General features: G+C 36.4%; 1 protein-coding gene across 3 annotated transcripts in view; it reads left to right on the top strand.

Annotated features, from left to right (window-relative positions):
- Positions 1 to 27,270, top strand: part of LOC150099381 (phosphatidylinositol-binding clathrin assembly protein LAP-like) — a 289,787-nt gene that overhangs the window by 13,604 nt on the left and 248,913 nt on the right. For all 3 annotated transcript variants that reach the window (XM_090404459.1, XM_090404460.1, XM_090404458.1), the window contains exon 3: positions 20,198 to 20,273. In XM_090404459.1, the coding sequence (XP_090260585.1) occupies positions 20,198 to 20,273 (76 nt within the window). The remainder of the gene's footprint in view (positions 1 to 20,197; positions 20,274 to 27,270) is intronic.

Genomic DNA, 27,270 nt, shown 5'->3' with positions numbered 1-27,270 from the left:
AAATTATGAGCATCCATGTCTTACATGGGATTTGAGCCATTTGATAGTGTTTGTGGTATACTGGCAGTGCCATTTTTTAACTGAGCTCCTGAGGCAAGTCTAAACATATAGTCTTATTTAATATTTGTGAAAATAATTAATGCTTGCTGTACAGCATTAGGAGAGTTGCCTAAAACTTAAAGAAGTAAGAACGTATATTTTTATTAGGCACATTCATGAGTGTGCAGTACCTATTAGCTTCATTTTGCATTCTATGTGAAACAGCTTAAGAACAGAAACTGAATTTTAATGAAACCTACTAATTTATAATTCCACAGGATCAAGAAATAAGTTGCCAAGCTGGGTGACAAGTCTGTGGAATGCTTTATATTGAGGATAGATTGAAGGTGTGTGGGTTGCAGTTTAGTTGACAAGCAGAAGAGATGGGGGAACATGATAGAACCTTGCATTTTGAAAGAGGTTTTATGAGATCAACACAAAAAAAAATTAATACATGACAGAGAAAGAGAACTAGAGGTCATCCTTGGAAGTTGTGTAAGAGTGTGGTTAGTAAGGCTGCTCATACTAGATTTTTTTGCACAGAGTGGTAAATGAGTAGAATGGATCACCAGAATTATTTGTGACTGCCCTGAAAGTGAATGAGTTTAAGGAGAAGTTTAATAGATATTGTGTATAAAGATTAGTGTGGGTCTCCTATGATAGGTCTTTGACTGCACAGAGATATCTCAAATAATAATAAAGCATGCTAGTTCTTTGCTTGTTACTCGTGTTTGTATCTTCTTTTATAATAATCTGACAAATTTTGTTTATCTTGTCAGATTTAACAGCTAGTTTTTTTCTCATCTACAATAATTAGATGGTGTGAAATTGAAAGAAACCATTCTAACATTCATCTTTTTAATAAAATAAAATAAAATTTACTTGTTGATAAACCTAATGTTTTAATTTTTCTAAACTGTAATCCTTCAAATTTACACATTGTCAATCTTCTTTGTTAATGATTTTTTTTATATAACCAGTTGGCATAATTTCATTTTTAAGTTGTTTGAGAAATTTTAACATAAAAGGATAGTAAATACTTAAGTTACTGGGTTTTAACTGTTTCTGTAAATAGTAATGATCAATAGAAAAAAAACCAAGGTTTGATTTTAAATCAAGTTTGGTCATCATTCTGGTTTTGTGGCCACATATTTATTAGAGAACTGTTTTTTAAAATGCTAAACGAGTACTAAAAATAACCCGACAAGTTTCGTTAGTCGTAAGACTAACATCTACAAGGGTAAAGAGAACTAACAGTTTAAAGCACAAACTATAAGAAATTACGAAAAAACAAGTTCATTTGTTGGTATTATGAACATCAAAAAAGTTTGTTAAAAAAATCGAATAACAGATCTAATGAACTGGATACAACCGTTAATGCATGTTAGTTGGAGACAATGCTATTTGTTATCGCGTTCTGTGGTTCACGCTCACTCTGTCCGAGGTCTGAAGTGGATAAATTTTTAATAAATGATGATCAAACCTTGGTTTTTGTTGCATTGCGTAGGAATTTTAATCATATTTGCTGCCTCTTTTGAATTTTCTTGTGAAACAATTCTTATCAATATAGGACATGTTTGTTCTATCCCAGAGTACATCATGACAGGTAGAAGCTGTGTGATATGCTAAGCCAGATTTATGTTCTCTCTTCTTTTGTATGTCCTTTTTGATGTTCACTCATGTGGATTTACTCCGATCTCCCTGTCTGGCCTACGTAGCAGATGCCACAGGAAAAATGAATATTATAAACCCCTGGTTTTTTTAATTGGGTGATGTGGAGGTTTTGGAGGATGAATAGATCTTGATATTTTTTCAAGTGGCAGGAAAGTCACTTTTATGTTGTACCTTCAGACCTTGGACAGAGTGAGCATGAACCCCAGAATGCGATTCATTGTCTCCAACTAACATGCATTAACAGTTGCATAGATCTGTTATTCCAAACCAAAGGAAACATTTAGATCAATCCAAAGTAGTTATTAATCTTTCCTCAAGAGTTCTAACAAGAGACGAAACAAATCTTATGAAAGGCTTTAATTTTGCTGTAACGCCTCGACAATTCCGAAAATCGATATCATATCCCAGATTGAAAAAGGAATAAGAAATGTATCAGGAGATATAACAGACCTGATTTGCATTCAAAGTACAGTACTACTATTAAATTGCAAATTACCACCAAAAAACCTACAAAAAAATAGAATTCGCAGCCCTGAATAAACTCAAATCAGATAAAAATAGTCATAATAAAAGCAGACAAAGGCAAAGCAAAAGTGATTTTGAACTCAGAAGATTATAACAACAAAATGAAAAGCCTCCTTGAAGATTCCTACACAGCATTAGACAGAGACTCCACTTGGCGAACTCGCAACAAAACTGATGAACTAATCAAGAATATATCAAACTGGTCTGAGGAACTAAGTGATTGAATTTACAATCAATCACTAGTGCCTAGGATATATGGAGTTCCCAAAATTCATAAAAAAAGATATACCACTAAGACCGATAGTAGACAGAAGGGAGTCTCCAACCTCAAATCTGGCAAAACACCTTACAAACTTGATTTTACTACATGTAGGAAAAACATCATTCATTAAGAACAGCACAGACTTCATAGAAAAAGTAAAAGATATATACTAGATCCTTCAGACATATTAGCGAGTTTAGATGTTGTCAATCTTTTCACAAAGATTCCAAGAAATGAAACAGTAAACATCCTGGAGAATCTTTTTCCACTGGATATTGTACAGCTCTATAAACATTGCATAAAAAAACACGTTCTTCCTTTACCAAGACAGACTCTGGGAACAAAAAGGACTAGCAATGGGTTCACCCCTCTCGCCAATTCTAGCGAACATGGAAAATTTTGAAAATAATGCTTTGCAAAACTGGCACATAAAACCAAAAATATTGCTCACTATGTGAATGATATCATCATCATCTGGCCAGGAACAGCACTAGAATTGACTACATTTTAAATACTACCTTAATAACTTACATCCAAAGGTAAAATTCACTCTGAAACTTGAAGAAAATAAAAAACTCTTTCTTAGATATCTTTATCAAAATAAATGAAAGAAAAAACAGGTTATCATTCTCCATCTATAGAAAACCAACAAACACAGGAAGATTTCTTCATATCACCACCACCACCCCAAGCAAAAAATAGACCTAATAAAAACCTTAAGGGATAAAGCATACAACATCCCCCAGTACAGAAGAAAAGCGGAAAGAAGAAATATAATATTTAACACAGATCCTACAACTGAATGGTTACACAACTAAGAAAATTCTCAACACAGCACCTACAAAAAACTTAAACAAGACTTCAAGAATGCAGTCACCCTTATATCAAGAATTCAACAGATGAATTCGCCAACTTACTCTACAGGTACAACATAAAAGTGACTTTCCTGCCACTTGAAAAATATCAAGATCTTTACATCATCCAATGAAAAAACCAGGGGTTTATAATATTCATTGTTGCTGTGGCATCTGCTACGTAGGCCAGACAGGGAGATGGGGGAAATTCGCATGAGCGAACATCAAAAGGACATACAAAAGAAGAGAGAACAAAAATCTGGCTTAGCATATCGCACAGTTTCTACTGGTCATGATGTACTCTGGGATAGAACAAAATGTCCTATATTGATGAGAATTATTTCACAAGAAAATTCAAAGAGGCAGCAAATATGATTAAAATTCCTATGCAATGCAACAAAAAAAAAACCAAGGTTTGATTTTAAATCAAGTTTGGTCATCGTTTATTAAAAATTTACCCACTTTAGACCTTGGATAGAGTGACCGTGAACCACAGAACGTGCCAACAAATAACATTGTCTCCAACTAACATGCATTAACGGCTGTATCCAGTTTGTTAGATCTGTTATCAATTTTTTTAACGAACTTTTTTGATGTTCATAATACCAACAAATGAACTTATTTTTTCATAATTTCTTATAGTTTGTGCTTTAAACTGTTCGTGGGGTGCTTAAGGGTCAAAGCTGTATAACTGAGAGGAGACCTCCACATAGCCTTTAAAGGAATGCGGAGAACCTACCAGGGCTTCTGACCTAATGTCCAATCCTCACCTTCTCGTGGTGCACCCTGTTGGGTATCTACTTTGATACTGAACGAACGAGGATGGGCTGACAATTTGGGATTTAGCCGACCAAATTGTATTCTTATTGGTTAAACCAAAATAAAAAAATTATGGTACAACATGACAAAATTTCATGCCGGCTGGGGCGTCGCCCGGTTAAACAAGGCCCCCGTTGTTTTCGCCAGGGAACCAGGGCGAACAGCGAAAAGTCAGCTACTGGAACAAATCTGAAAACAAACCCCAACTCAACATCACCAGAGTTAAAGATCGGTACTATCAACATAAGAAGCCTGAATGGCAAAGAAATGGAGCTAGCTGAGGAATTAGATAAGTACCAGATCGACATAATAGGGGTGACTGAAACAAAAAAGACCAAAACTGGTGAGATCTTTCTGAGCAATAAATACAAAATGTTATATTCAGGCAATGACAATCAAGGAAAAGAAGGAGTAGCCATAGTATTCAACACAAAATACGAGGCTGATCTTCTTGAATGGCAGTCAGTCTCAAGTAGAGTAATGTGGGCAAATATGAGAATGGGGAACTGGACAATGAGACTTATTTGTGCCTATGGTCCCACAGAAGGTTCTACTAAGGTAGAAGTGGAGGAATTTTTTGAGGCTTTAGAAAAAGCAACTGACACAATGAAAAAGGAAAAGTTGGTCCTTGTTGGGGATCTAAATAGTAGAGTAGGAAATGATTGTGAGACATACAAAAATATTTTGGGAAAATTTGGAGAAAAGAGCAAAGCTAATAATAATGGCAAATATCTGTTGGATTTCTGCTCAGGACATGCACGGGTTATTACTAACACCATGTTTCAACATAAAAATGTGCACAAATTCACATGGAGAGAAGAGGCTAGGAATAAGAAAAGTCTCATTGACTATGTTATTGTTGATAGTGATATTTTCTCCCTGGTGCAGGACACCAGAGTGTACAGAGGATTTGAAATTGGAAGTGATCACTATTTAGTCTTGAGCAGGATAAAATTGAATTTCATATTGAAAAGAATAACATGTAAGAAAGTTTTAAAGCGAATAAAAGTTGAGCAGCTCTCAGATGTGAACTGTAGACTAAAATACAGAAATATTATTGAAAAGAAAATGAAAGAGTTTGAGAACAGGAATCAAACCTTGGAGATTCAGTGGCAAACTCTGAAGGAAACATTAATTGATTCTGCCAGAGAGGCATGTGGTGAGGTTGTGTGCAAGGATAAAAAAATCAGAACTCCCTGGTGGACACAGGAAGTTAAAGAGGCAGTGAAGGAAAAGAAGAAAGCATATCAAAAGTTCCTGGCAAATAAGTCAGCTTTTACTCTTACAGAATACAGAGACAAATGTAAGAAAGCTAAACAATGTGTAAAACTAGCTAAACAAAAGTCATGGGAGGACTTTGGCAAGAATATAGAAAATAAATATCAAGAAGGTGGCAAAATATTCTGGAGGTTGTTGAAGAAGCTTAGGAATGGAGGAAAGAGTGCTGTAAAAGGAATTAGAGATGATAAAGGTGAAATGAAAACAGGAGAAAAAGATATCCTTGAAGTATGGAGTAATTACTTTGAAAAACTGCTAAATGAAACAAGCAGTGATGATAGCACAGTGATAAAAAAAACACTGACCAGGCATGCAGTGAGGAATACATATCCATACTTGAAGTAGAAAAAGCCATCAAAGGCTTGAAATGTGGAAAGGCAGCAGGAGTAGATGATATTCGACCAGAAATGCTGAAGTATGGTGGTATAAGAGTCTTACAGTGGCTGCACTGCATAGTTCAGAAAGCCTGGACAGAGGGACGAATTCCCGATGATTGGAGTAGAGCTCTCATAGTACCCATATATAAAAAGGGAAATAAAACTGAATGTGAGAATTACAGAGGTATTTCCCTACTGAGTGTTCCTGGCAAGATCTATGCAAGTATTCTTGAGAAACGGTTGAGAAGAATTGTGGAAGAAAAGCTTGGTGAAGAACAAGCTGGATTCAGGCCAAATAGAGGCTGTCAGGATCAGATCTTCACTTTACGACAAATAGTCGAGAAAGCATGGGAATATAACAAAGATCTGTATTTAAGTTTTGTCGATTTGGAAAAGGCATATGACAAGGTGCCAAGAGAGAAGCTATTCAAAATGCTGCAGTTATATGGTGTCAATGGGGCATTATATCAAGCAATACTTAGTCTTTATTTGAGTTGTGAGTCAGCAGTTAGAATTGAAGGAAGTACAGGAAGATGGTTTAATGTTAAATCTGGTGTGAGACAAGGATGTACATTATCCCCTCTGTTATTCATTATCTATATGGATCACATTATGAAGGAATGTGGTATTAAACCTGATATCAAAATTGGAGATGTTAATGTCAGCTCTTTGCTTTATGCGGATGATGTTATACTTCTAAATAAATCCGCTACAAGTCTGCAAGATTCTCTGACTAAATTGAATAGCTGTTGTAATAGATATGGTATGAATGTCAGCAATAAAAAGACAAAGACAATGAAAATAGGCAGAATCATTGAAAATGTTAACTGTGTTGTGAATGGAGAACCTGTGGAACAAGTAAAACATTTCAGTTACTTAGGCACAATTTTTACTGAAGATGGTAAACTAAATATAGAAATAGACAACAGAATCAGCAAAGCTGGTATCGTGGGAAGTCAATTGAATAAATTCATATGGAATAAGAAAGAAATTAGTCGGAACACTAAATTAGCTGTATACAAGACTGTGTTCAAACCAGTTTTAACTTATGGATCTGAGAGCTGGGTCAGAAGTAAAACACTTGACCAAAGACTAGAGACAGCAGATATGAGAGTCCTGAGAAAGATTAGAGGCGTGAACAGATGGCATTAATGGCAATATCATATTAAAAATGAGGATATTAGGAAAGAACTTGACATTGTCAGCATCCAGGAATGCGTTAGCAGAGCTAATCTCAGATGGTATGGTCACTTAAATAGAATGGGCGAATAAAGATTAGCAAAACAAGTGTTCTCTGCCAGGTTGGCAGGAAAACGACCCAGAGGAAGACCAAGATATAGGTGGATTGATACGGTACAAAGTACCTTAGACGATAGAAATATAAGATCTGATAATGTTGGAGTTTTGACAAGTAACAGACTGATTTGGAGGAAAATTGTAGATAGGAAGTTAGTAATGATGTAATTTTTTCATGTAGTACTGTCATATCCTGTACACCCCTTGAGGGTATATGGCAGGAATTTGATGATGATGATGAACTGTTAGTTCTCTTTACCTCTGAAGATGTTAGTCTTATGACTAACGAAACTTGTCAGGTTATTTTTAGTACTTGTTTAGTATTTAAAAAAAAAAAACAAGTTTTTTTTTAGTATTTAAAAAAAAGGTCTCTAATAAACATGTGGTCACAAAATCAGAATATTTCTATTGAACTTCTTAACCACAGAAACCTATGCATGAGTGATGAACAATTTCTGACAGGTAAGTTTTGCTAACATATTCACACTATCATCAAATACCTGATACCAGGGTGGTCTGAAAAGTTATTGGCCTCGACCATAGATGGCAACACTATTTTCAAGATTTTTTTTTCTAAGTTAGTACATCTGTCATAAGTACCCATGTGAAATTGCAAGTCATTCTATCAAGTAGTTTGTTTTATACAGCTGGCTGACTCAAAAGTGTTTGTCTGAATCCCTTGAAAATTGAGTATCGTGTGGTTACCTTATTCTTTGTAAAATAAGGTTTAACGTCAAAAGAAATTCATTCAAAGTTCATAAAAGTTTATGTGCACTCTTCTCCTTCATTTTCAACAATTAAGAAATGGGCTGCCGAGTTTAAACATGGCCATACCAGCCTTGGAGATGATCCACATGTCCAAAAAGTAAACAAATCATTGATCAAGTGCACGATATGGTATTGGATGACCGGTGAGTCAAAGTGCGTGATATTGCTGAGACTATAGACATTTCAAAAGAACGTGTAGGGTATATTTTGCGTGAAGAATTGCAAATGAAAAAGCTTTGCACAAGATCAGTGGCGTGCTAACTCACAGCAGATCAAAAACACACTCGCATGAAAATCTCTGAACAGTGCTTGGAGCATTTTAACAAGAATAAAACTGATTTTGTGTGTCGATTTATTATTATGGATGAGATTTGGATTCACCATTACACACCAGAATCCAAACAGCAGTCAAAAGTGGATAGAAGCCAGTTTCAGCGCCAAAGAAAAAGTCGGTTCTATCAGCAGGAAAGGTCACGATATCGGCATTTTGTGATGCCGTTTATTAATTATCTTGAAAAGGGTAAAACAATAACCGGGGAATATCATTCGGATCTTTTAACCAGACTAGACGAAAAAAATTCGTTAAGAAAGACCCGGTTTGCAGAAGAAAAAAAAAATCATCTTTCATGAGGACAATGCATTTGCCCATAAAGGTGTTTTGGCAATAGGAAAATTAAGGGATCTGCCCTATGAATTGTCAGAACATCCACCCTATTTCCCCAGATATGGTTCCCTCTGACTTCTGTCACTTCCCAAAACTAAAACTCTTCCTCACTGATCACCATTTTTCTTCGAATCAAGAGGAGATTGCAACTGTAGAGGGGGTATTTTGCAGATCTTGCTGAGAACCACTACAGGAACGTGATAATGGCACTGGAGCATTGCTGGAATAAATGTATTGGTCTTAAGGGAGATTATGTTGAAAAATAAAAATAATTTTGCAATTATAAATTCATTTTTTTTTTCATTGTTAGGCCGAGAACTTTTCAGACCACCCTCAAGGAGTGAACAGGATACTATGACAGTCCTACATTAATCTACCAGCAGTTTCACTTTTAATTAGTCTGTTACTTGTCAGTACTTAATCTTCTAGGACACCTGACTGCATTAATCCCTAGATCTTAATATTATTATTATTAATAGAGACCTCCAGAGAGAGTCAGGGACTTATTGAAGGAGGAGGCCACATAAACTTTTATGAAATTCATCCACACTACTTGCACACAACAATGTCCAATTGCGATCCATTCTATGAGAGAGAAATCTAGGTCTAACCCTTTCTTGATGGCATTTATTCACAACTTCAAAGAATGCCCTCTCATCTTTTTCCCACCCTCCATAAAATGAAAAATTCCATCTACTGAAATCCTGTATGATCCTTTCAGAAGTTTGTAAGTCTTAATCATATCACCCCATTTTCTTCTGTTTTGCTAGTGTCTGCAGACTATAAATTCGCTCTCTCTCTCTCTACTGTATCATAATTGCCATTGAAAGCAGACCAGACCTGTTCACAGTAGTTCAAGCTCTGTAAAGAGGTAGAATGACTTCCTTATCTTTACATGTCAAAGTTTGTTTTAGAATTGCAGTTATCTCTGAATTGTATTTGCAATCTTTGCTATATGGATCTTGAATCCAACTTTCTATCTATTGAAACTCCAAGATCCCTAGCTGATAGATTAGTTTCTTTTAGCATAATCCTACCATAATATGACATTGGATATCTAATCGCACTGAAATGCATTACTTTTCTAACGAACTGACAGCAATTTTTATATGACCAAAATTCCAGCCTATTTAAATCATTCTACAAGTACTAAGAGAAAAGAAACAGCTGTATGTCACCTGTCAAATCATTTCCAATGTCATTGTCAGGTTGAATAACAGTGACCAAGGGCTGGTCATTGTGATACACCACTGGTTATCTTAAATCTTGCAGACTTGCATCCCCCTGTATACCACTTTTTTTGATATGTCACTCAGCCATTCTCTTATCCACACTAATATTTTATAATACAATAGTATATTCTCCAATTTATGTAACAGTCTTTTATGCTGTATTCTGTGAAAAGTCTTAGCAAAATCCAAAAGTTTCATGGTGCATCTATTCTCTTTGTCTAACTCAATGGTAACATTATTATAGATTGTGAAGAAGTTATTCAAACATCACTTCCTTAGTAAAGCCATTTCTGAATGCGAGTCCTTACCAACTTTTCCAAAATCTTCACCACCACTCCAGAGATACCGATAGGTCAAATAGTTGAATACATCAGTCTTTGCACGACCCTTGTGCAATGGGATTACCATACATTCTTTCCACTCCAGTAGAAAGAATTTCCTGTTCTGAAACTCAAATTATATGGCCTGATCAAAGGAATACCCAGCTCAGCTGAAGATTCTTTTAGCATCTGTACTGATAGCCCATCAGTCCCTATTGATTTCTTATTCCATGACCCAGAAATAGAGCCTGTGTAGCTCAGTGGATGTGGCGTTTGCACACCACAGCACTTGGCCGCACGAAGGAAGATTTGGTTTTGAGTCTAGTCGGCGACTAGAGGAAATTTTTCTAAGCCTTTTTTTGACTGGTTCCCGAGTTAATCGATCTCTGGCATGGGCAGGCGGGTTTTTCCTCCCAGAAACTCGGGTTTTTCGTCCTGTAAACTCAAGAAAATCGACTAGAACCCACATTATTTCAGACATTAAATATATTGTGTTAGGGTTAGGGACCACGAGATGACGGCACATTTGAGCCGTCTCTCTTCACTGCGTACTGCTTAATTAGTGATAGCCTTGGGCTATCTCTCTCTCTCATTGGGTACCAGTGGAGATTGAACTGCCCACTCGGTCTCCAAAAGTTAGATAGGGCTAAATGGCCTTGCCTACTCCCGTATACGGGAATAAAAAGGCGTTAGCTGATTTTTTTTTTTTTTTTTTTTTGACCCAGAAATGGGCACTCATTAGTTGAACAACCTTTCCTGCATTGGTCACCCTCACACCATATTCATTCTTTCTTTTACTTGCACCATAACAACAGCATTCCTTTTTGTTGTTTTAGCCTTGCAGAGCCAGTTTCTTTTCATTCCCAGTTTTAGCTTTCTCTACAACAGTTGACTCTTCTGGCCTGCTCCTTGTAATTTTCATAATTGACATCATCCTTATGCACACACATTCCTTCCACATCATCCTTTTCTTATGAATCTCTTACTTAAAATGATTATACATTCATTTCACTCCTATGCCATTTATTCTTCAAACTCTAGAGATCCATTCTGATATTGCATCATTTAGGTAGGTTTTTTAAATGCTTCCCACACACACTATATTCTTCTCATCCAACAACTGATACCCATGGCCCAGAATACTGCATACTCCTCAGTTAGTCATCTTCTGCTTTGTAGTTCAGCAGTTAACCATTTCTGAATGAAACATTCATAAACTTATTCACTTCCCAAGTGAATACCTCATGATCACTGTTACTAACTGGAGGCAGAATAGTTAAGTTTTTAACAAATCCCCTCTGACACTATAGTCAAATCTAATACTCTTTGAGCTCGAGTTCCTTCTGTCACATGTTACGAGAGGAAGTTGTCTCACAACAGCTCAATAAATTCAGTTTTATTCATCTCATGACATTTTACTGCTACTCAGTCAATTTGCTCTCCTAATACTTCTCAGAACTCTCATATCTGTTGTATCTAGTCTCTGATCCAACTTTTTTTATACCCAACTCAGATCAATAAGTTAAAAACGGTTCCTAAATATCTGAAGTATCTTGTTTTATAGATTCTCCATTGAGAATGCAGTTGAAGTTTTCCATTTTTCTGCCAGTATTCATAGTTTTGGTTTTATTGCTGATTTTCATACCAAATTAGTTAAAGCTAGAGACTGAGACTTGTACTGCATGCATTTTAGGAGCATAACATATGCATAAAGTAAAGAGGCAAGTTTGATCTCGGATTTTGTTATCAAGTTTAATATCACATTTTTCATAATCTCCATATAGATAATGAATAAGAAATGGAAATAGTGTGCACATTTGATTTTATAGCAAACCAGCTTCCTATACTTCTATTCTAACTGCTGAACTTGCAGCTTAAATATTAGCTGTGTATTGCTCTTATAATGTTTAATTTATACCATATAATTGTTTTGAAAAGCATTCTTCTTTATGCCTTGTTTTATGCTTTTTTTTTTTTTTCTTCTAGATCTATAAAACTGAAGTACAAATGCTAGTGATGTTCATGTGATTTCTCACAAAGATCTGTCCTAGCATTTTGTACATTGTAAAAAAACAAAGCTAGATCAGATTCTGAAAATCTGATCTGATTCTGACATTCCCTAAGAGTGTATAGGTTAAAGTGATGGTTTAAACCCATTCTTTGTTTAATGGAATGAAAACATCAAAATTAAATCAACGCAGGTTTAATAGTTGTAATATTTCTTCTGTTACAGATATCTGGGATACATCATAAAAACTATAATAACATATACAAATAATAAGTGGAAGATACTACATTAGAAGCCTGAAGTCCTAAAGAGAAGCACCTTCTATAGATGTTGGTAGCCAGCGCCGGTTGTTGGATGGGAGGTCTAAGAATCTTTGTCCTAAATCTTGAAGTTTCATACAATCATATTTATTTAGATTGGTTTTGCAGCAGATTTGCTGCAAAAAAATGTAGCAAATTGGAAAGCTGCTTATCTGAACAGATTTTTCTTCATTTGATTGAAGGTGTCTAGAATATAGTTGGCTATATTCTAGACACTTATATTCTAGAGCAAGGTGTTTAGAATTTAGTTGACTAGCCTGACTGACTATTTTTATGGCAGCAGATATTGTGTTTTTTCAAGACAGATGTTAGCAGATCTCCCAGGTTAACCATAATATAAGTTGCAAGAACAAGGGACCCTGTACGCACCTAAACAGAGAGCATAGGTAATACATAAGGACAATCAGCTTCCTATGTGCTTTGAAAGCAGAACAATTTTAAGGTGCTTTAGATATAAAGAATAGTAATAGCATTACTATAATATGCATGTTGAGAGGAATGTGAAGTGGTGGGAGGCACATTTTTGTTACTTTTAGCAGTGTAGCCATTGGATGGGAAGGTATGGCAAATGAAGGAAAATTCAGCTGTGAGGGAAAACTAGTTTGAATAATGGAATAGAAGTTGGAGGCTCTATGAAGGGCTTTTAGGATTCTATATTGTTACGTTAAAGTTTGTATGTAATATACATGTAGGATTGACATGGGCTATTCTTTTGTGAACTAGATTTTGGGGTGTTTAACTGTTAATGTAGAGAAGGAAAGAGTAATGTGTATGAGTTATGGCCAAAGGGAGAACACATCTATGTATTGTATTTTAACCAGATAGGTTTGAGAGCAGCAGCAGCATCAAGAGCAGGTATTTTAAGATGCTCCTTTTGAAAAACATGCTGTATTTGAATGAAGTAACCAGTATGGATGGCAGAGTTGAACATATCAATGATGTTGGGGTGGGGGGTGGGGGTGGAGAACACTTAAGTAAAGTGAAGGCCTCAGAAAGGAGGATATTTGTAAATAAAGAAGTTATGTCAAAACTAACCACAATTTAGTTTTAAGTAGGACTGATATCGCTGTTAATTATGACCCCACCCCTTTTTTTTATCTTACCATATTTTTCAGACCATAAGAAGCACCTTTTTATGTAGAGAAATTGATTTAGAATTGGGATGTGTCTTATAGTCTGAAGGTAGTGATACCTGATGAGTCTTGGATTCCCACGTTTTTGATGCAAGTCAAACACGTGTCTCGCTGCATATGTGGGAATCCCCGATTTTTATACGAAAACTTTACTGGCATTAATAGTAGGCGAGCATATGTGGTTTTGAATGGTTCATTTGGATTATTTTTATAATTCGTTGAATTTTTTATTGTCATAAAATTATAAACATAAGTGTAAAACAAAAGACATTTTGTATAATGTGAGTTATAAATTGATTGTGATAAATTATGCAAAACAACATGGAAACAGAGCAGCAGCAGAATTTTATGGAAATTTAATGAAATTTAAGGTTTGTGAATATTTTTATAACATATTTTTTCTAAAAATTGTCTCATAAATTTGGGGTGCATCTTATCGTCTGAAAAATATGGTACTTAAAATTAAGTGATGATCCAGTTGAAGGTTTATTCACTTGACTATAAATTAAATTAAAGATGCCAAGAAATTCTTGTTTAATCCTTTATCTAAGTATAAGCAAAGAAAAGGGGTTTGGTGGTTCTATTCCATTTCCCACTGCATAATAACCCGTCTAATGAGGTTATCATGCAGCAGTTTTAATCCTTTATCCAGCCTAAACAAACAAAGTTTGCATGTGAGGTATCTTCATGACTAGACTACTTGTATATAGAGACTAATCACTTCATTAATTGCTTAATGCAAAGCATACTTCCTTTCAGGTGTGTACAATGCTATGCATTATGGTAAGGGCTACTACCCAGACTAGTTTCGATTTTTATTGAAATCTCATCAGTGGGAGACAAACTCAGAAGAGATACCATGGTTGAATTAATTGACTCCAACTGATGAGACCTCAATAAAAGTTGAAACTGGTCTAGGTAGTGGTCCTTACCATAATGAATAACATTATATACACCTGAAAGGATGTGTCCTTTCATTATGCAATTAATGTGAAGTCATTAGCCTCTGTATACAGGTAGCCTAGTCTTGAAGATACTTCACGTGCAAACTTTGTTTGTTTAGACTGGATAAAGGATTAAAAGTTTCCATGATAACCTGTCATTAGACAGGTTATTATGCAGGGGGAAATGGGATAGAACCACCAAACCCCTCCCCCCCCCCAAACTGGTAGGTTCAAGAAGCGAACAAAGCAAAAGCCCTGGCTACGTGGTTTGAAGACATGGAGGTGGAAGAACTAAAGAGACCAGCCCATGGCCCAGACCTCAACCCTAGTGAATATCTTTTGAGATGAGCTGAAGCATATTTGCGTTGCATGCTAGACCTACTCGCCCACCAAACACTCGTCAGCTGTTTGCCATACTACAGGAGGAAACGAAACAATTTCCGACAGCCCCAAAGGGTTATGGCTGGAGGCCTGACCTCATATTGACAGCAATGCTGTAATGATGGAAATACAAACAGTTACTGTCTGGACTCTTTTGGCAACATAGTTGAAAGTTTATTTTTCACTTGGTCAGACTATAATAAATTTAGTTTAATCCTTTATCCAAGTGTGAGCAAACAAAGTTTGCGCCTGAAAATATCTTCAGGACTGGAGTAAGGTGGTACAACACCGGGAAACTCGTTGCAAAGGTGGAGCAAGCTAACATCACTCCTATCTCAGTATTTCCCATAATGCAAAACCCATCTCCTTGCGGATATGTCTAATGTTATGCATAGGGCCACTACCCAGACTAGTTTCGACCTTTATTGAGGTCTCATCAGTGGGAGCCAGGCCCAAGCGGAGATACCGGGCAGAAGCATTAGCAAGGTTATCTCTACATATAGGAGTTGCCAAACGGTGTGTCACCTTTTTAATAAATTACTCTGGATTTAGAGAAAGATGTTGAAAGTTTATTTTTCACTTGGTTAGACTATAATAAATTTAGTTTAATCCTTTATCCAAGTGTGAGCAAACAAAGTTTGCACCTGAAAGTATCTTCAGGACTGGGGTAAGGTGGTACAACACCAGATAACTCGTTGCAAAGGTGGAGCAAGCTAACATCACTCCTATCTCAGTATCTCCCATAATGCAAAACCCATATCCTTGCGGATATGTCTAATGTTATGCATTAAGGGAAGAGACCTCAATAAAGGTCGAAAGTAGTCTGGGTAGTGGACCTTCCCTTAATGCATAACATTAGACATATATGCAAGGAGATGGGGTTTACATTATGGGAGATACTGAGATAGGAGTGGTGTTAGCTTGCTCCACCTTTGCAATGAGTTGCCCGGTGTTGTACCACCTTACCCCAGTCCTAAAGATACTTTCAGGTGCAAACTTTGTTTGCTCACACTTGGATAAAGGATTAAACTAAATTTATTATAGTCTGACCAAGTGAAAAATAAACTTTCAACATCTTTCTCTAAATCCAGAGTAATTTATTAAAAAGGTGGCACACCATTTGGCAACTACTATAGGTAGAGATGACCTTGCTAATGCTTCTGCCTGGTATCACCACTTGTGCCTAGCTCACACTGAAGAGACCTCAATAAAGGTTGAAAGTAGTCTGGGTAGTGGCCCTTCCCTTAATGCATAACATAGTTGCCTGGTGTTGTACCACCTTACTCCAGTTCTGAAGATACTTTCAGGCACAAACTTTGTTTGTTCACACTTGGATAAAGGATTAAACTAAATTTATTATTGGCAACATAGTGTACAGACAATATCACTAACAAAAACACATCTTAGATATTTCTTGTATGGACATCTTGTAATTTCATAAAGGAACAGCCAAAGCTTCTAGAAGAAATTCAGTCATCTAAAAATATGACAAAGATAAGGGTGAATGTTCCTGGACTATCTGCTCAACAAAGGTTTGTGTAATTTGATAATGTGAGACTAACACTGCAATAAATATGTAATCAAGTAAAACTGTTATAGCTAGTTAGCAGGAAACAAGTACAAGATGATCATTTTAACTGGTTTGACAGTTGATTCATGTCAGTTTGCCTGAATGTTCCATTTTTATCAATCTAGTCATCCTGCAGTAGAAGTAAAGAAATTTTTAGTTATTAGAGAGGTCAGCTGACATAAAATGTATCTTGTTGGAGACCTAAACAGAGTGGGAATGAATCCCAGAAATATAGATGCGTTCTGGAAAATTTTGAAAAAGAGTAAATCTAATAATCATGGTAATTATCTGTCAGGTTTCTATTCAGGTTCAGGACATAAATTAGTGATTACTAACACTGTTCAAACATATACATTATGTTGACAAAAGTATTTGGAAACCTTGTATGCCATGCACATTTTAGATCCTACCACATGCAAATATTCAGGTAGTGTCTGCATAAGTCTGGTAATTAATAAAGGTTTGATGTGCCGCAAAACATGATGTACATGATGTTAGGATACCACGTTCAGCTGAACTGACAGACTTCCAACATGTCATTGTAGTTGGGTATCCTTTCTTCTGTCTGTGACATTGTTACCCATCTCTGTATACCGAAATCCACCATTACTTATGTCATTCGTAGATGGAAAGTTGGTGATTCTACACCATGAAAGACTGACACTCACTGACCATGATCAATGAGCTCTGTCTCTGAATGTTTGAGTATCCTTCATGTCATCAGTGGCAGACCTCGCATCAAATGGAAAATGCTGTAGGGACATCGGTCGGCAGCACTAGAACTGTCTTCAGAGAGTTGCATGCCTTAAGTTACGATGACAGAACTGCTGCAAACAAGCCACAGAGGGCCATTCTAATGCCAAACAACGTTTGGACTGACATCTGACATCTTTCGCACTCTTTCTGGGCAGTAGATGATTGGAAAAGGGTTCTGTGGAGTGACAAATCACGCTTCCAAATGTTTTACTCTGTTTGGATCTGGAGATTACCTAGGGAACAGTTCCATCAGGACTGCATTATTCTAAACTGTCAAGTTTGGAGGCTTGGTAATAGTATGGCATTGTTTCATTTGGATGTGGCATGGTCCATTGTGGATGTATCAAAAATCTTGATGTCTGATGGCTACCTGGACAATTTCATGCTTCCAATGCTGTGGATGTACTTCAGCAGTGATCCTTGCATGTTTCAGCACACCAATGCTCCATGCTATATTGCATTGGGTGTCCAAGATAAGTTTCCACAAAAAAACTTGAAGTGTTGGACTGACTGGCTGGCTTAGAGTCCATGCCTCAACCCCATTGAACATGTTTGGTACAAATAGGAACACTGAATTTCCTCTAGACATCAGCAATGGTGGTAGCTTTGTACGAGGAAGGGAAAAATATTCTTGTTGCACCATATCAGAAATTGGTTGAAAGTATGCCCTGAAGGGTAGTTGCTGTCATTCAGGCCAAAGGTGGTCCCACTTTCTACTAGAAATGTAATTAAAACACTTTTTACCACAACTAGGTGTCCAAATACATTTTTGTCAGTATAGTGTACATGTTCATAAATTCAAGTGGAGAGAACATAAAATAAATTAAGAAAAGTTTTATCGACCTTGTTGTTATCACATCAACCTCCATGAAGCCAGTTGACTCATTGCGGGCGGAACATATTGAAAGAATGAAAACAGTTTACTAAAACAAGTTTTAAATTACAAACCATTAGGAAAAAGAAAACCAGGACATCCTCTAAAGAGATTCAACGATGACTTTTAAGGCCAGTAAAGGCCACTCTAGGCCTAAATCTTTGAAAAGCCTGATGATGACTTATCAGATTGAACCTTAAACTCTGTAACATTTTCAGATCATATCAAGGACCATTCTAGTAATAAAAATTAATGTAAGAAAAATCGTTTTCTAAAAAAAAAAATGTTTCTTTGCTATTATTATTTTATTTTTTCCCTTCTTTAAATGGTTTGGCTTAGTGGTTAGCATATCTGCTCTTCAGAAGAGGCTGTGGGTTTGCATCCCACCATGGGCATGGATGTTTGATTGTCCTAACTCTGCATGGAAAGGTGATCTGCAACCCTACCACTTTTAGCAGATATATAACAAAGATCTGTATTTAAGTTTTGTAGATCTGGAAAAGACATATCATACATTTTTTCTGAGAGAAAAAAAGTTCAAAAATTTACTACCAGAGCATTAACACCAAATGCATGGAATTTGTATTAGGATTTATAATGCAACTCAGCAGGTGGCAGGAGAGTTTAAAATGATTGATGCAGGATTCTTCCCTTTCATTCTAGTTATTAATACTGTCTACAGTAATGGCACTAATCTTGCCCCAATGTGCTTTACCCATGAAGCTGTACCATCTAAACAATTATAAAGCTGTTGCTGCACCCCATGAATTTCATCACCTGAGCAAATGTCACTGAGGTCCACCTATCTCTATGTTCTCTGTGATGAATGATAGTCATTTTGAAGAAACAGATCATTGGGAGTTAGACCTGGCAGAGGTGGCAAACCAATCGGTTCGTATCAAGTGAATGATGTTGCTACTGCTGTTATAGAGCAGGCCACGAACAACAGTATTGGTTCCTGCAGTGCATGTGCTATATCAAGACACATGGTTGTGTCTTACATAACTGTCTAGAAAATTCTACAGAAGATTCTGCATTTGTCCATTCAAGATAACCCTGACACAGGAGTTGCACCTGAAAGGCTACTGACAATTTTCCTTAAATGGAATTGGTTACTGCATGGCTGTGGATGATTTTGTGGGAAGATGAAGCTTAATTTCCTGAACAGAGCTGTGAATACTCATAATTGCTAGGTATGGGCTATGCAAAACCTGCATGAAATCCAACAAATTCTTCTGCATTCGCTCAAAGTTCCTGCTTTGTTTATCATTGGACCATTCTTCTTTGAGAACATTTGCCAGTTGGATCCTGCAACCTCGGTTACTACTGAGAGGTATCACAATATGATAAACAATTTTGTTGTGCCACAGCAGTTCCCAAGCATGGATTCAGTTATTTTCATGGAAGATAGTTCCTTTACACATAAGTTGATCTGTACAGGAGCTTCTTTGAGAACATTTAATGTTTAACAGCTGTGGGGGCATATATATCATGAGCATATCTAGCTTTACTTTGGTCTTTAGCCCTGCTGAATCTAGGGCTCATTGCTTGAAGTCTTTCATGAAGTCTTTCATGCTTGGGGGGGGGGATATTTTGTGTGGCAAGATAATTTCTATCTATAAAACACAAAGGTATGGATGTGGGCTCACTACTTTCTCCTTACCATAGCTAATTTTTCCAAAAATATAATTTCATGTTTTTTATTTATTTATTTTTATTTAATTTCAAGAAAAATGTCCTTTTTATTAATTCGATTCAGTTTTCCATTCATGATTTTGATTTGATAATCATAAGCTGCTGGTCATTTTAAATTTCAGTTGCATGTAGTATTTGGTATATTGACATGTTGATTTGTCACTGTTATCAGACACAGTCATTGATGTTAAGTAGTTGTAGTTATAAGATCAAATATTTTGCTCTTGTAACATTACTTTTCAGTTATCCTTTATATACAATATGCAAACTACTAAATGACTTTGATCAGTCAGCTTTTTTATATATATAAACTTTTATTAGTTTTAATAAAATTTGCTGGATGTTGAATATGTAACATTTCAAAAATAAAGTTACTGACAAAAAAAATATTTTTTTTCTCTCCCTCAGAAATTTATTCAGTGCTTGGCAACATCAAGTTGTGCACTTAATCTTAACAACTTTGTTGACAAAAGTGGTTCCCAAGGTAAAGTAGCATCAGGCTTATTGCTGTAATAAAATTGGTTAATATTTAAATGTATGCTACATTCAGCATCTCATAACATATATGACCAGATAAATTATATATGATGGAATTATTTTTTTCTTTATTCTTTGCTTCTTGCTATGGTTATTTGGTCATCTGCAAACAAAAGGGTATTAAGCATTGTTTGCAATCTGGTTTAAATGGGGATTTATATTTTTCTTCCATTTCTTTACTATTTCATTTACGCTGCTTGGAAAGAAGTCAACGGACCCCCCCCCCCCCCCATGGGCAACGTGTATCATGCCATGTAACAAGTCACGTGTTTATAGCCAGTATAAATTGGAGGAATATGATGTGCCCAAGTCGGTCAACTTTGTCTGAGGGAAATGACTGTGAGAAGGAATTGACAGTTTGAAAGAGGCATTGTGATAGGATGCCATGTTGCAGGCCTGTCTCTTTGGCACTTGTCAAACATGACTAAGGTGCTATGAAGGATAATATGTAAAAACCATAGTTTGTCAGCTGACACATTGGATGCAGACTTTGGGCATTGACCAGAACATGAATCTGCACAAAAACATTCAGAATGGAGACTCATAACATGGGTTTCCATGGTAGGACTGCAACATGCAAGCCCCACATTACTTGAACCAACATCCAGTGTTGTCTCCAGTGGTGCAAAGAGCATGTACAGTAGGATACAGATGCCTTGGAAAGCTGTGTTATTGAGCAATAAATCAAGCTGTAGCTGGATGGATGTGGGTCTGGCAGATGCCTGATGAACCAGAGTGCGTAGCACCAACTATGAAATTCAGAGGTAGCGGTGTGATGGTATGGTCCTGCTTTTTCTGGTTTGGCCTTGACCTCTGTTTGTGGTGCTACAGACATTGAATTCTGAGAAGTATCTTAACATTCTGGACAATGCTTTTTATTTTGTGTCATTTCTGGAACTGACCATTACAGTCTGCCGCACTACAGTCCAGGACCTCATTACATGCCTATATGAAAAAGGGCCCAAAATTCCCATTGATGCTATCGTACACTTTTGGAAAATATGCCTTTTAGGATTGTTGTAGTCATTGCATTGAAAGGATTTCTTACATCTTTTTGATGTGGATGATATTGCTGTTTGTTAATGCACTGTGGTATTTGTTGACTTCTTTCCAAGCAATATATAGTTTTTTATTGTAGTAATGTTGCAACAACAAAAAACAAAAAAAAATCTAGTTTAGTGATATCAGTTAAAATACTAATATATCACATATCATGTACATTAACTATTTTTATGGCAATTTTACACATAAACAGTGTTTGTGTAACTGGTGGCAACTTGAAGAGTGCTAGATTGGTGGAAGAAAGAGTTATAGGTTCAATTTAAGTCCTCGCCAAGAACTTTTTTCTAGGACTCTTTTTTTTTTCTTCAACTAGTTCCCATGATAAATGATCTTTAGCATAGGCAATATAAATTTTCTCTTGGATACTCCAGTTTTTAACCCTGTAATGCAAAAAAAATCGCATAAAATTACTGCTATTTCAGAAATTACTATCTCTTAGTGTTAAGTACATATGATGGAAGAAATGGTCTGCCATAATTTCGTCACTCGTATGTCTACAAATCATCTGTAAGACAAATGCAGTTACTGGTAAGACTAAGGGTAGAGGACAAGGCTGAATACTGATTTCTAGATAAATTATGACTAAGAGTTCTGCCTATATCCACTGAGGAATGAAAGGACAGCAGAGGACTTATTGCATTTCATAAAAGGTTCTAAAATATTCATTTGTACCTTGTATGAATCAGGTAAATAACAATAAACAAACTTATTAGAACTGAAAACTTAGTTTGGAATCCATGAGTAAAACTAAATGAGGAAGTAAGGCTGTTTCCAAAGAAAGAGGCAGAGAGGATGAAAAGATGTTGACTGAAGTTGGGATATGCATGGGTGTTATTCATCGCTCTTTATGGTTTTATAGGTTCAGTGAAAAGTTACAGAATTCTGGATGACAGTTCAGTTAAAAGGCAAAATGAGAACCAGATGTCTTTTTCTGCAAATCAAGAATGATTCACAGAAAAAGGGTAGATGTGTCTGTTCAAGGAATTCTCTGTTACCTTTTGAATTAAAGTGAACACAATAGGAAGAAAAGCAAAAGAAAAAGGTACTGTGGCTTGGAAGCTTGAAAAGCTGTTACGAGCAATGAATCACACTACATCCTCCACCAAGCAGATGGGTGTGGGTGTAGTGGATGCCTGGTCAACATCTTGCCAAAGTTTATGATCCCAACTATGAAATTGGAGGTTATGGTGAGATGGTATGGTCTTGTTTTTTGTAGTTGTCTTTGGTCATGGATCTCTGTTGTGGTGCCAAACATTCTGGACAATGCAATGTTTCCTACTTAGTGGCCTTTCTACAGAACTGACCATTATCTTTTAGCAAGACTGGGCACCGTGTCATAAGATGGGTGCTGTAACTGATTGGTTTATGGATATGAATGTCGCCACACTTGACTGGCCTCCACTGTTTCCTGATCTCAACCATATTCAACAACTGTGGAAGGAACTGGAGTGTCTGATGAGGTCCTGGTATGTCTGTCCCCACAACAGTCTAGGACCTCATTACATGTCTGTAAGAAAAAGGATTCAAAATTCCCATTGATTGCAATCGTATGCTTGTGGAAAGTATGCCCGTAGATTGCTGCAGTTGTCACAGCAAAAGGTGCTACATTTTAAGGTGGGTGCCATCACTGTTCCTCACACTATGGTGTCAGTTGACTTCTTTTCAAGTAGTGTATATAGATAATATTAAAAAGAGTGCTGACATTAAGCATCCTTGATGGACTCCTCTGTTTATTGATATCCATTGTGCAAACTTTTTATTGATTTTTACAGCTATTTGGCTGTTTTGATGTTAGTTATTGCTGCACATAATGATTTGGAATGTTTAATTTCTTGAGTATCATCTACATATGTTTTTATGTTGAATCCACAATGCGTTTCTTTTGAGATTTTTTAGTTTAAAAGCTATCAATACATGATTGTTCTTTCAACAAACCATTTTGTTCTTCACAAAGTGTATCTTCTATATATATGATTTGAGTTTTCGAAGTTAATGTTCATGCATATAATTTAGCCATTCTTTAGAAGACTTATTTCTCTATAGTTGCACTATTTGCCTTTTTTTTTTATATATATATTGGAATGATAACGGCCTTATTATAGCTCTCTGGTAAGAGTTGGATTTGTTAGTCCGCTTTGACATTGTTTCCCTGTTTACCAACATTCCATTATCTGACACTGTTAATTTACTATATGATATTACAATCCTGATATTGCAAAGATTTTTGAATTTGTTATACAATCAGGATATTTCAGCTGGAAAAATCAAGATCTATAGACAAGTTGAAGGTGCTGCCATGGGTAGCCCTCTGTCTCCATCTTTGGTAAACTATTTTTTGAACCATCTGGAAAATACCTTGTTCTCATCCATTCATCCCCCAACCCTCTCATTGGTTTCATTATGTTGATGATGTCTTTACTATTTGGCCTCATTCTGAAAATGAACTTGCCGCTTTCCTACAGTAGATCAATAGCCTTCACCCACACATTCAGTCCACCATGGAAAAAGAAAAGGCTGGTAGGTGTCCACGCACAGCCTCCAGTAATTTGTCAACCAGTGTTTATCGAAAACCCACCTTTACTGGCAGATACATTCATCAAAGTCTACTCTGACACCTTTCAAAAAATTGGTGTTATCAAGTCCTTAATTAATAGAGCATATAAGGTGTGCTTCTCTACCTTAAGCTTACAACAAGAACTTCTCACTATCAAAACATTAATGGAATTTAGTGGTTACAACCCTAATCAAATCCAGCAGATAATTGACTCCCATGTATCTACACCTTAGGATTCTTCAACAGACTGCAGGATTCCAATCTCTTATATTTCTTGCATCTCAGAACCAATTGGTAGAATTTTGAAGAAGTATCATTTCATTCCCATATATTTTCTGATCAACAAAATTTCTCATCTGTTGCCATCTACAGAAGACAAACTGGCACCTCTGGCATTAACCAGATACCATGTGAATATAATCTAACATGAATTCAAAAACATAATAATGGAATAACTTGCATAAAATATTATTTAATAGTATAATTTTTGTCTGTGTATCGTAGACATCTTCAGTACATTTATAAAGCTAATTGAACAATAACTGACAATTCCAAAGCATGCTACCTAAGTTGCTAATGTAAGATAACTAAAACGAAATGTACTGAAGATGTCTGCAATACACAAGTGAAAATTATACTATTAAATAACATTTTATGCGAGTTATTCCGTTGTTATATTTTTGACATATGTCTGCTCATGGTATTTCCTTATTAAAACATAATCTAACATATTTTGGACAAACAGGCTGCTCTTTGGAAAAAAAAAAAATTAATGAACATCAGTAATATATCGAATACATGAAACCTCAAAAGTCTGGTCTTGCACAACATAGTATTGACATTAAACACGGTATCCAGTGGGATGAAGCTCGTCTTCTCTATGGAAGCAGTTTTAAATATGAACGCCTTTTCAAAGAAAGTTGCGGAGCCCATTTACATTGGCCAAATCTGAATTGGAATGAAATGATTGTCTCTCTCTCCCAAAAGTTTGGGAGATTCTTATCTTATGTAAACATCAAAAATAGTTTTTAATAGTATTATTTATTAATTTATAGCACGAGGCAACAGTTTTTAATTGGTAAACTACTGACTGCTGTTTGTGATCAGCTTTCTGGTATTTTCTTTGTTGCCATATTGTTAAATAAATAAATTTTAAAGATTGGTTTGACAAACAGGATGCCTACATATTTAATAAGTTCTATATTTATTCCATCTTCTCCAGTGGATTTTCCTGATTTACCTTGATGTATTGCTGGTTGGATCGCTTGTAATATTATTTCTTCCACTGTATCTTTCATAATGAAACTAAATCTAATATAAGCAACATAGTGATAAGTTCAGTGTGAGAGGATATGAAAGGGTTGTTGAAAGAAATGAGAGTGGAGAGGGAGAAAGTGAAAATCTATCATATCTAGATAAATATATTATCTAGATATAATAGAAATGAATTTAGAAGGGTTATAATGGCAAATGATTCAATGCATAGGCTGTGTAGAAGGAATGGATGCCAGGTTTTGGATATGTGTGGAGTGAGTTTCAGGAAAGAATGTATAAGGGGAATGACCTACACTTGAATGTGTTTGGTATCAGGAGTCTTGAAAATATTATTAATTAGTATGAGACCTAACAGAGTCAGGGAAACTAAATTATATGGTGAGAATCTGTGTGTAAGAGTGACAATATTATGTAACTGTTCAATGATGGGAATGGGGATTATCATGGAAATGATTGAGGAGAGAACAATTTTGTGTCTGTCTGGTTTGGACTTATCAAGCACGTGCAAAGATTATTATTGAAACTGCTATACCATGGAGTCAAAAGATTCATCGTGGGAGACCCCCACTCTATCCATTAACCACCTTCACCTCTGGCAATCCATTCCACTCATTTACCACTCTCCAAGTAAGGAACCTAGTTCACATATTCTTATTAACCACACTCTTAGACAATTTCTAAGTGTGACTTCTTGTTTTTCCCTATTCCCCATGTATTGAAAATTTTCTTCTGTGTCAATCTTATAGAATCCCTTTAAGAGAGAGGGGATATGATAGAAACTAAACTCTGCAACCTGTCAGCTAAACTCTGCAACCTATACACCCTCAATTTCTCCTCATAGGGAACATTCCACAGACCTGTCACTAGCTTGGTTACTTGTTTCTGAATCTTCTCTACCAACTCCTGATCCCAAGATATGTAGGTGTTCAAATCTGGTACAGTAGTCAACATGTGGCCAAATAGCATTATTTGAGAGAATGTGCAAGGGAATTGGCAGTGCCTCTGACAAGGCTCTTTAAGTCTCAACTCTGGTAGAGATCCAAGGGAGTATTATTACTGGTATCTCCATGGAGTCAGTAGACTCATCGCGGAAGACCCAAGCTAGCAAAACAACATCTGTCATATCGCTTCTCGAATTCATTTACAGATGAAGAGCTCACAACTAAGTTAGGCAATGAATTCCACTCATTCACCACCCTCCAGGCAAAACGCCTTGTTCTCACACCCTTGTTAACCACACTCTTCTTTAATTTCCAGGGATGACCTCTTGTTCTTCCATCACTCTCACACAGCTGAAACATTTCCCCTGCATCAATCCTATAAAAACCTTTCAGTAATTGAAATGTTTCTATATCATATCCCCTCTTCTTCACCTATCAACCAACCTCTGCAGTTCACAAGCTCTCAATCTATCAATGTAGGAAGCAATTTTTACATCGCTCACCAACTTAGTCACTCTTCTCTGAACCCTCTCCACAGCCTCCTCATCTCCATGGAATCCAGGTGACCAGACCTGAGCACAGTAATCCAAATATGAAAGTATCAACGCTTTATAAAGGGGAATAATAACCTCTTTATCTCTGGATGTCAGTGTGTTCCTCAACAACCAAGTAATCCTATGTGCAATCTTGGACACCTTAGCAATGTGTCCCCCTGAACTTCATCTCCCTATCTACCAACACCCCTAAGTCCCTAGCCTCATCAATCTCTTGGAGTACTGTTCCATCAATGTATTACACAGCTGGTAATCTTTCAATCCCAAAATGCATGACTTTACACTTTTCCACATTGAACTGACATCGATTACCTTTTGCCCATTCTACCAGCTTATTTAAATCATCCTGCAAACTTTCAACATCGGCTTGATTTTTTATTGTGCTACCCAACTTTGCATCATCAGTAAACAACTGAATATTTCCCTTTAAGCCATTTCCTATATCATTTATATATAAATTAAACAACAATGGCCCAAGCACAGAGCCCAGAGGCACACCACTGGTCACCTCCCTCATCCTGGACTCGGCTTCTCCATATACCACCTTCTGGTATCTCT

Source organism: Typopeltis vanoorti, chromosome 14 (genome assembly GCF_054136105.1).
Source record: "Typopeltis vanoorti isolate ZY-2024b chromosome 14, IOZ_Tvanoo_1.0, whole genome shotgun sequence".
Taxonomy (NCBI): domain Eukaryota; kingdom Metazoa; phylum Arthropoda; class Arachnida; order Uropygi; family Thelyphonidae; genus Typopeltis; species Typopeltis vanoorti.
This window is presented reverse-complemented; position numbering and strand designations above follow the sequence as displayed.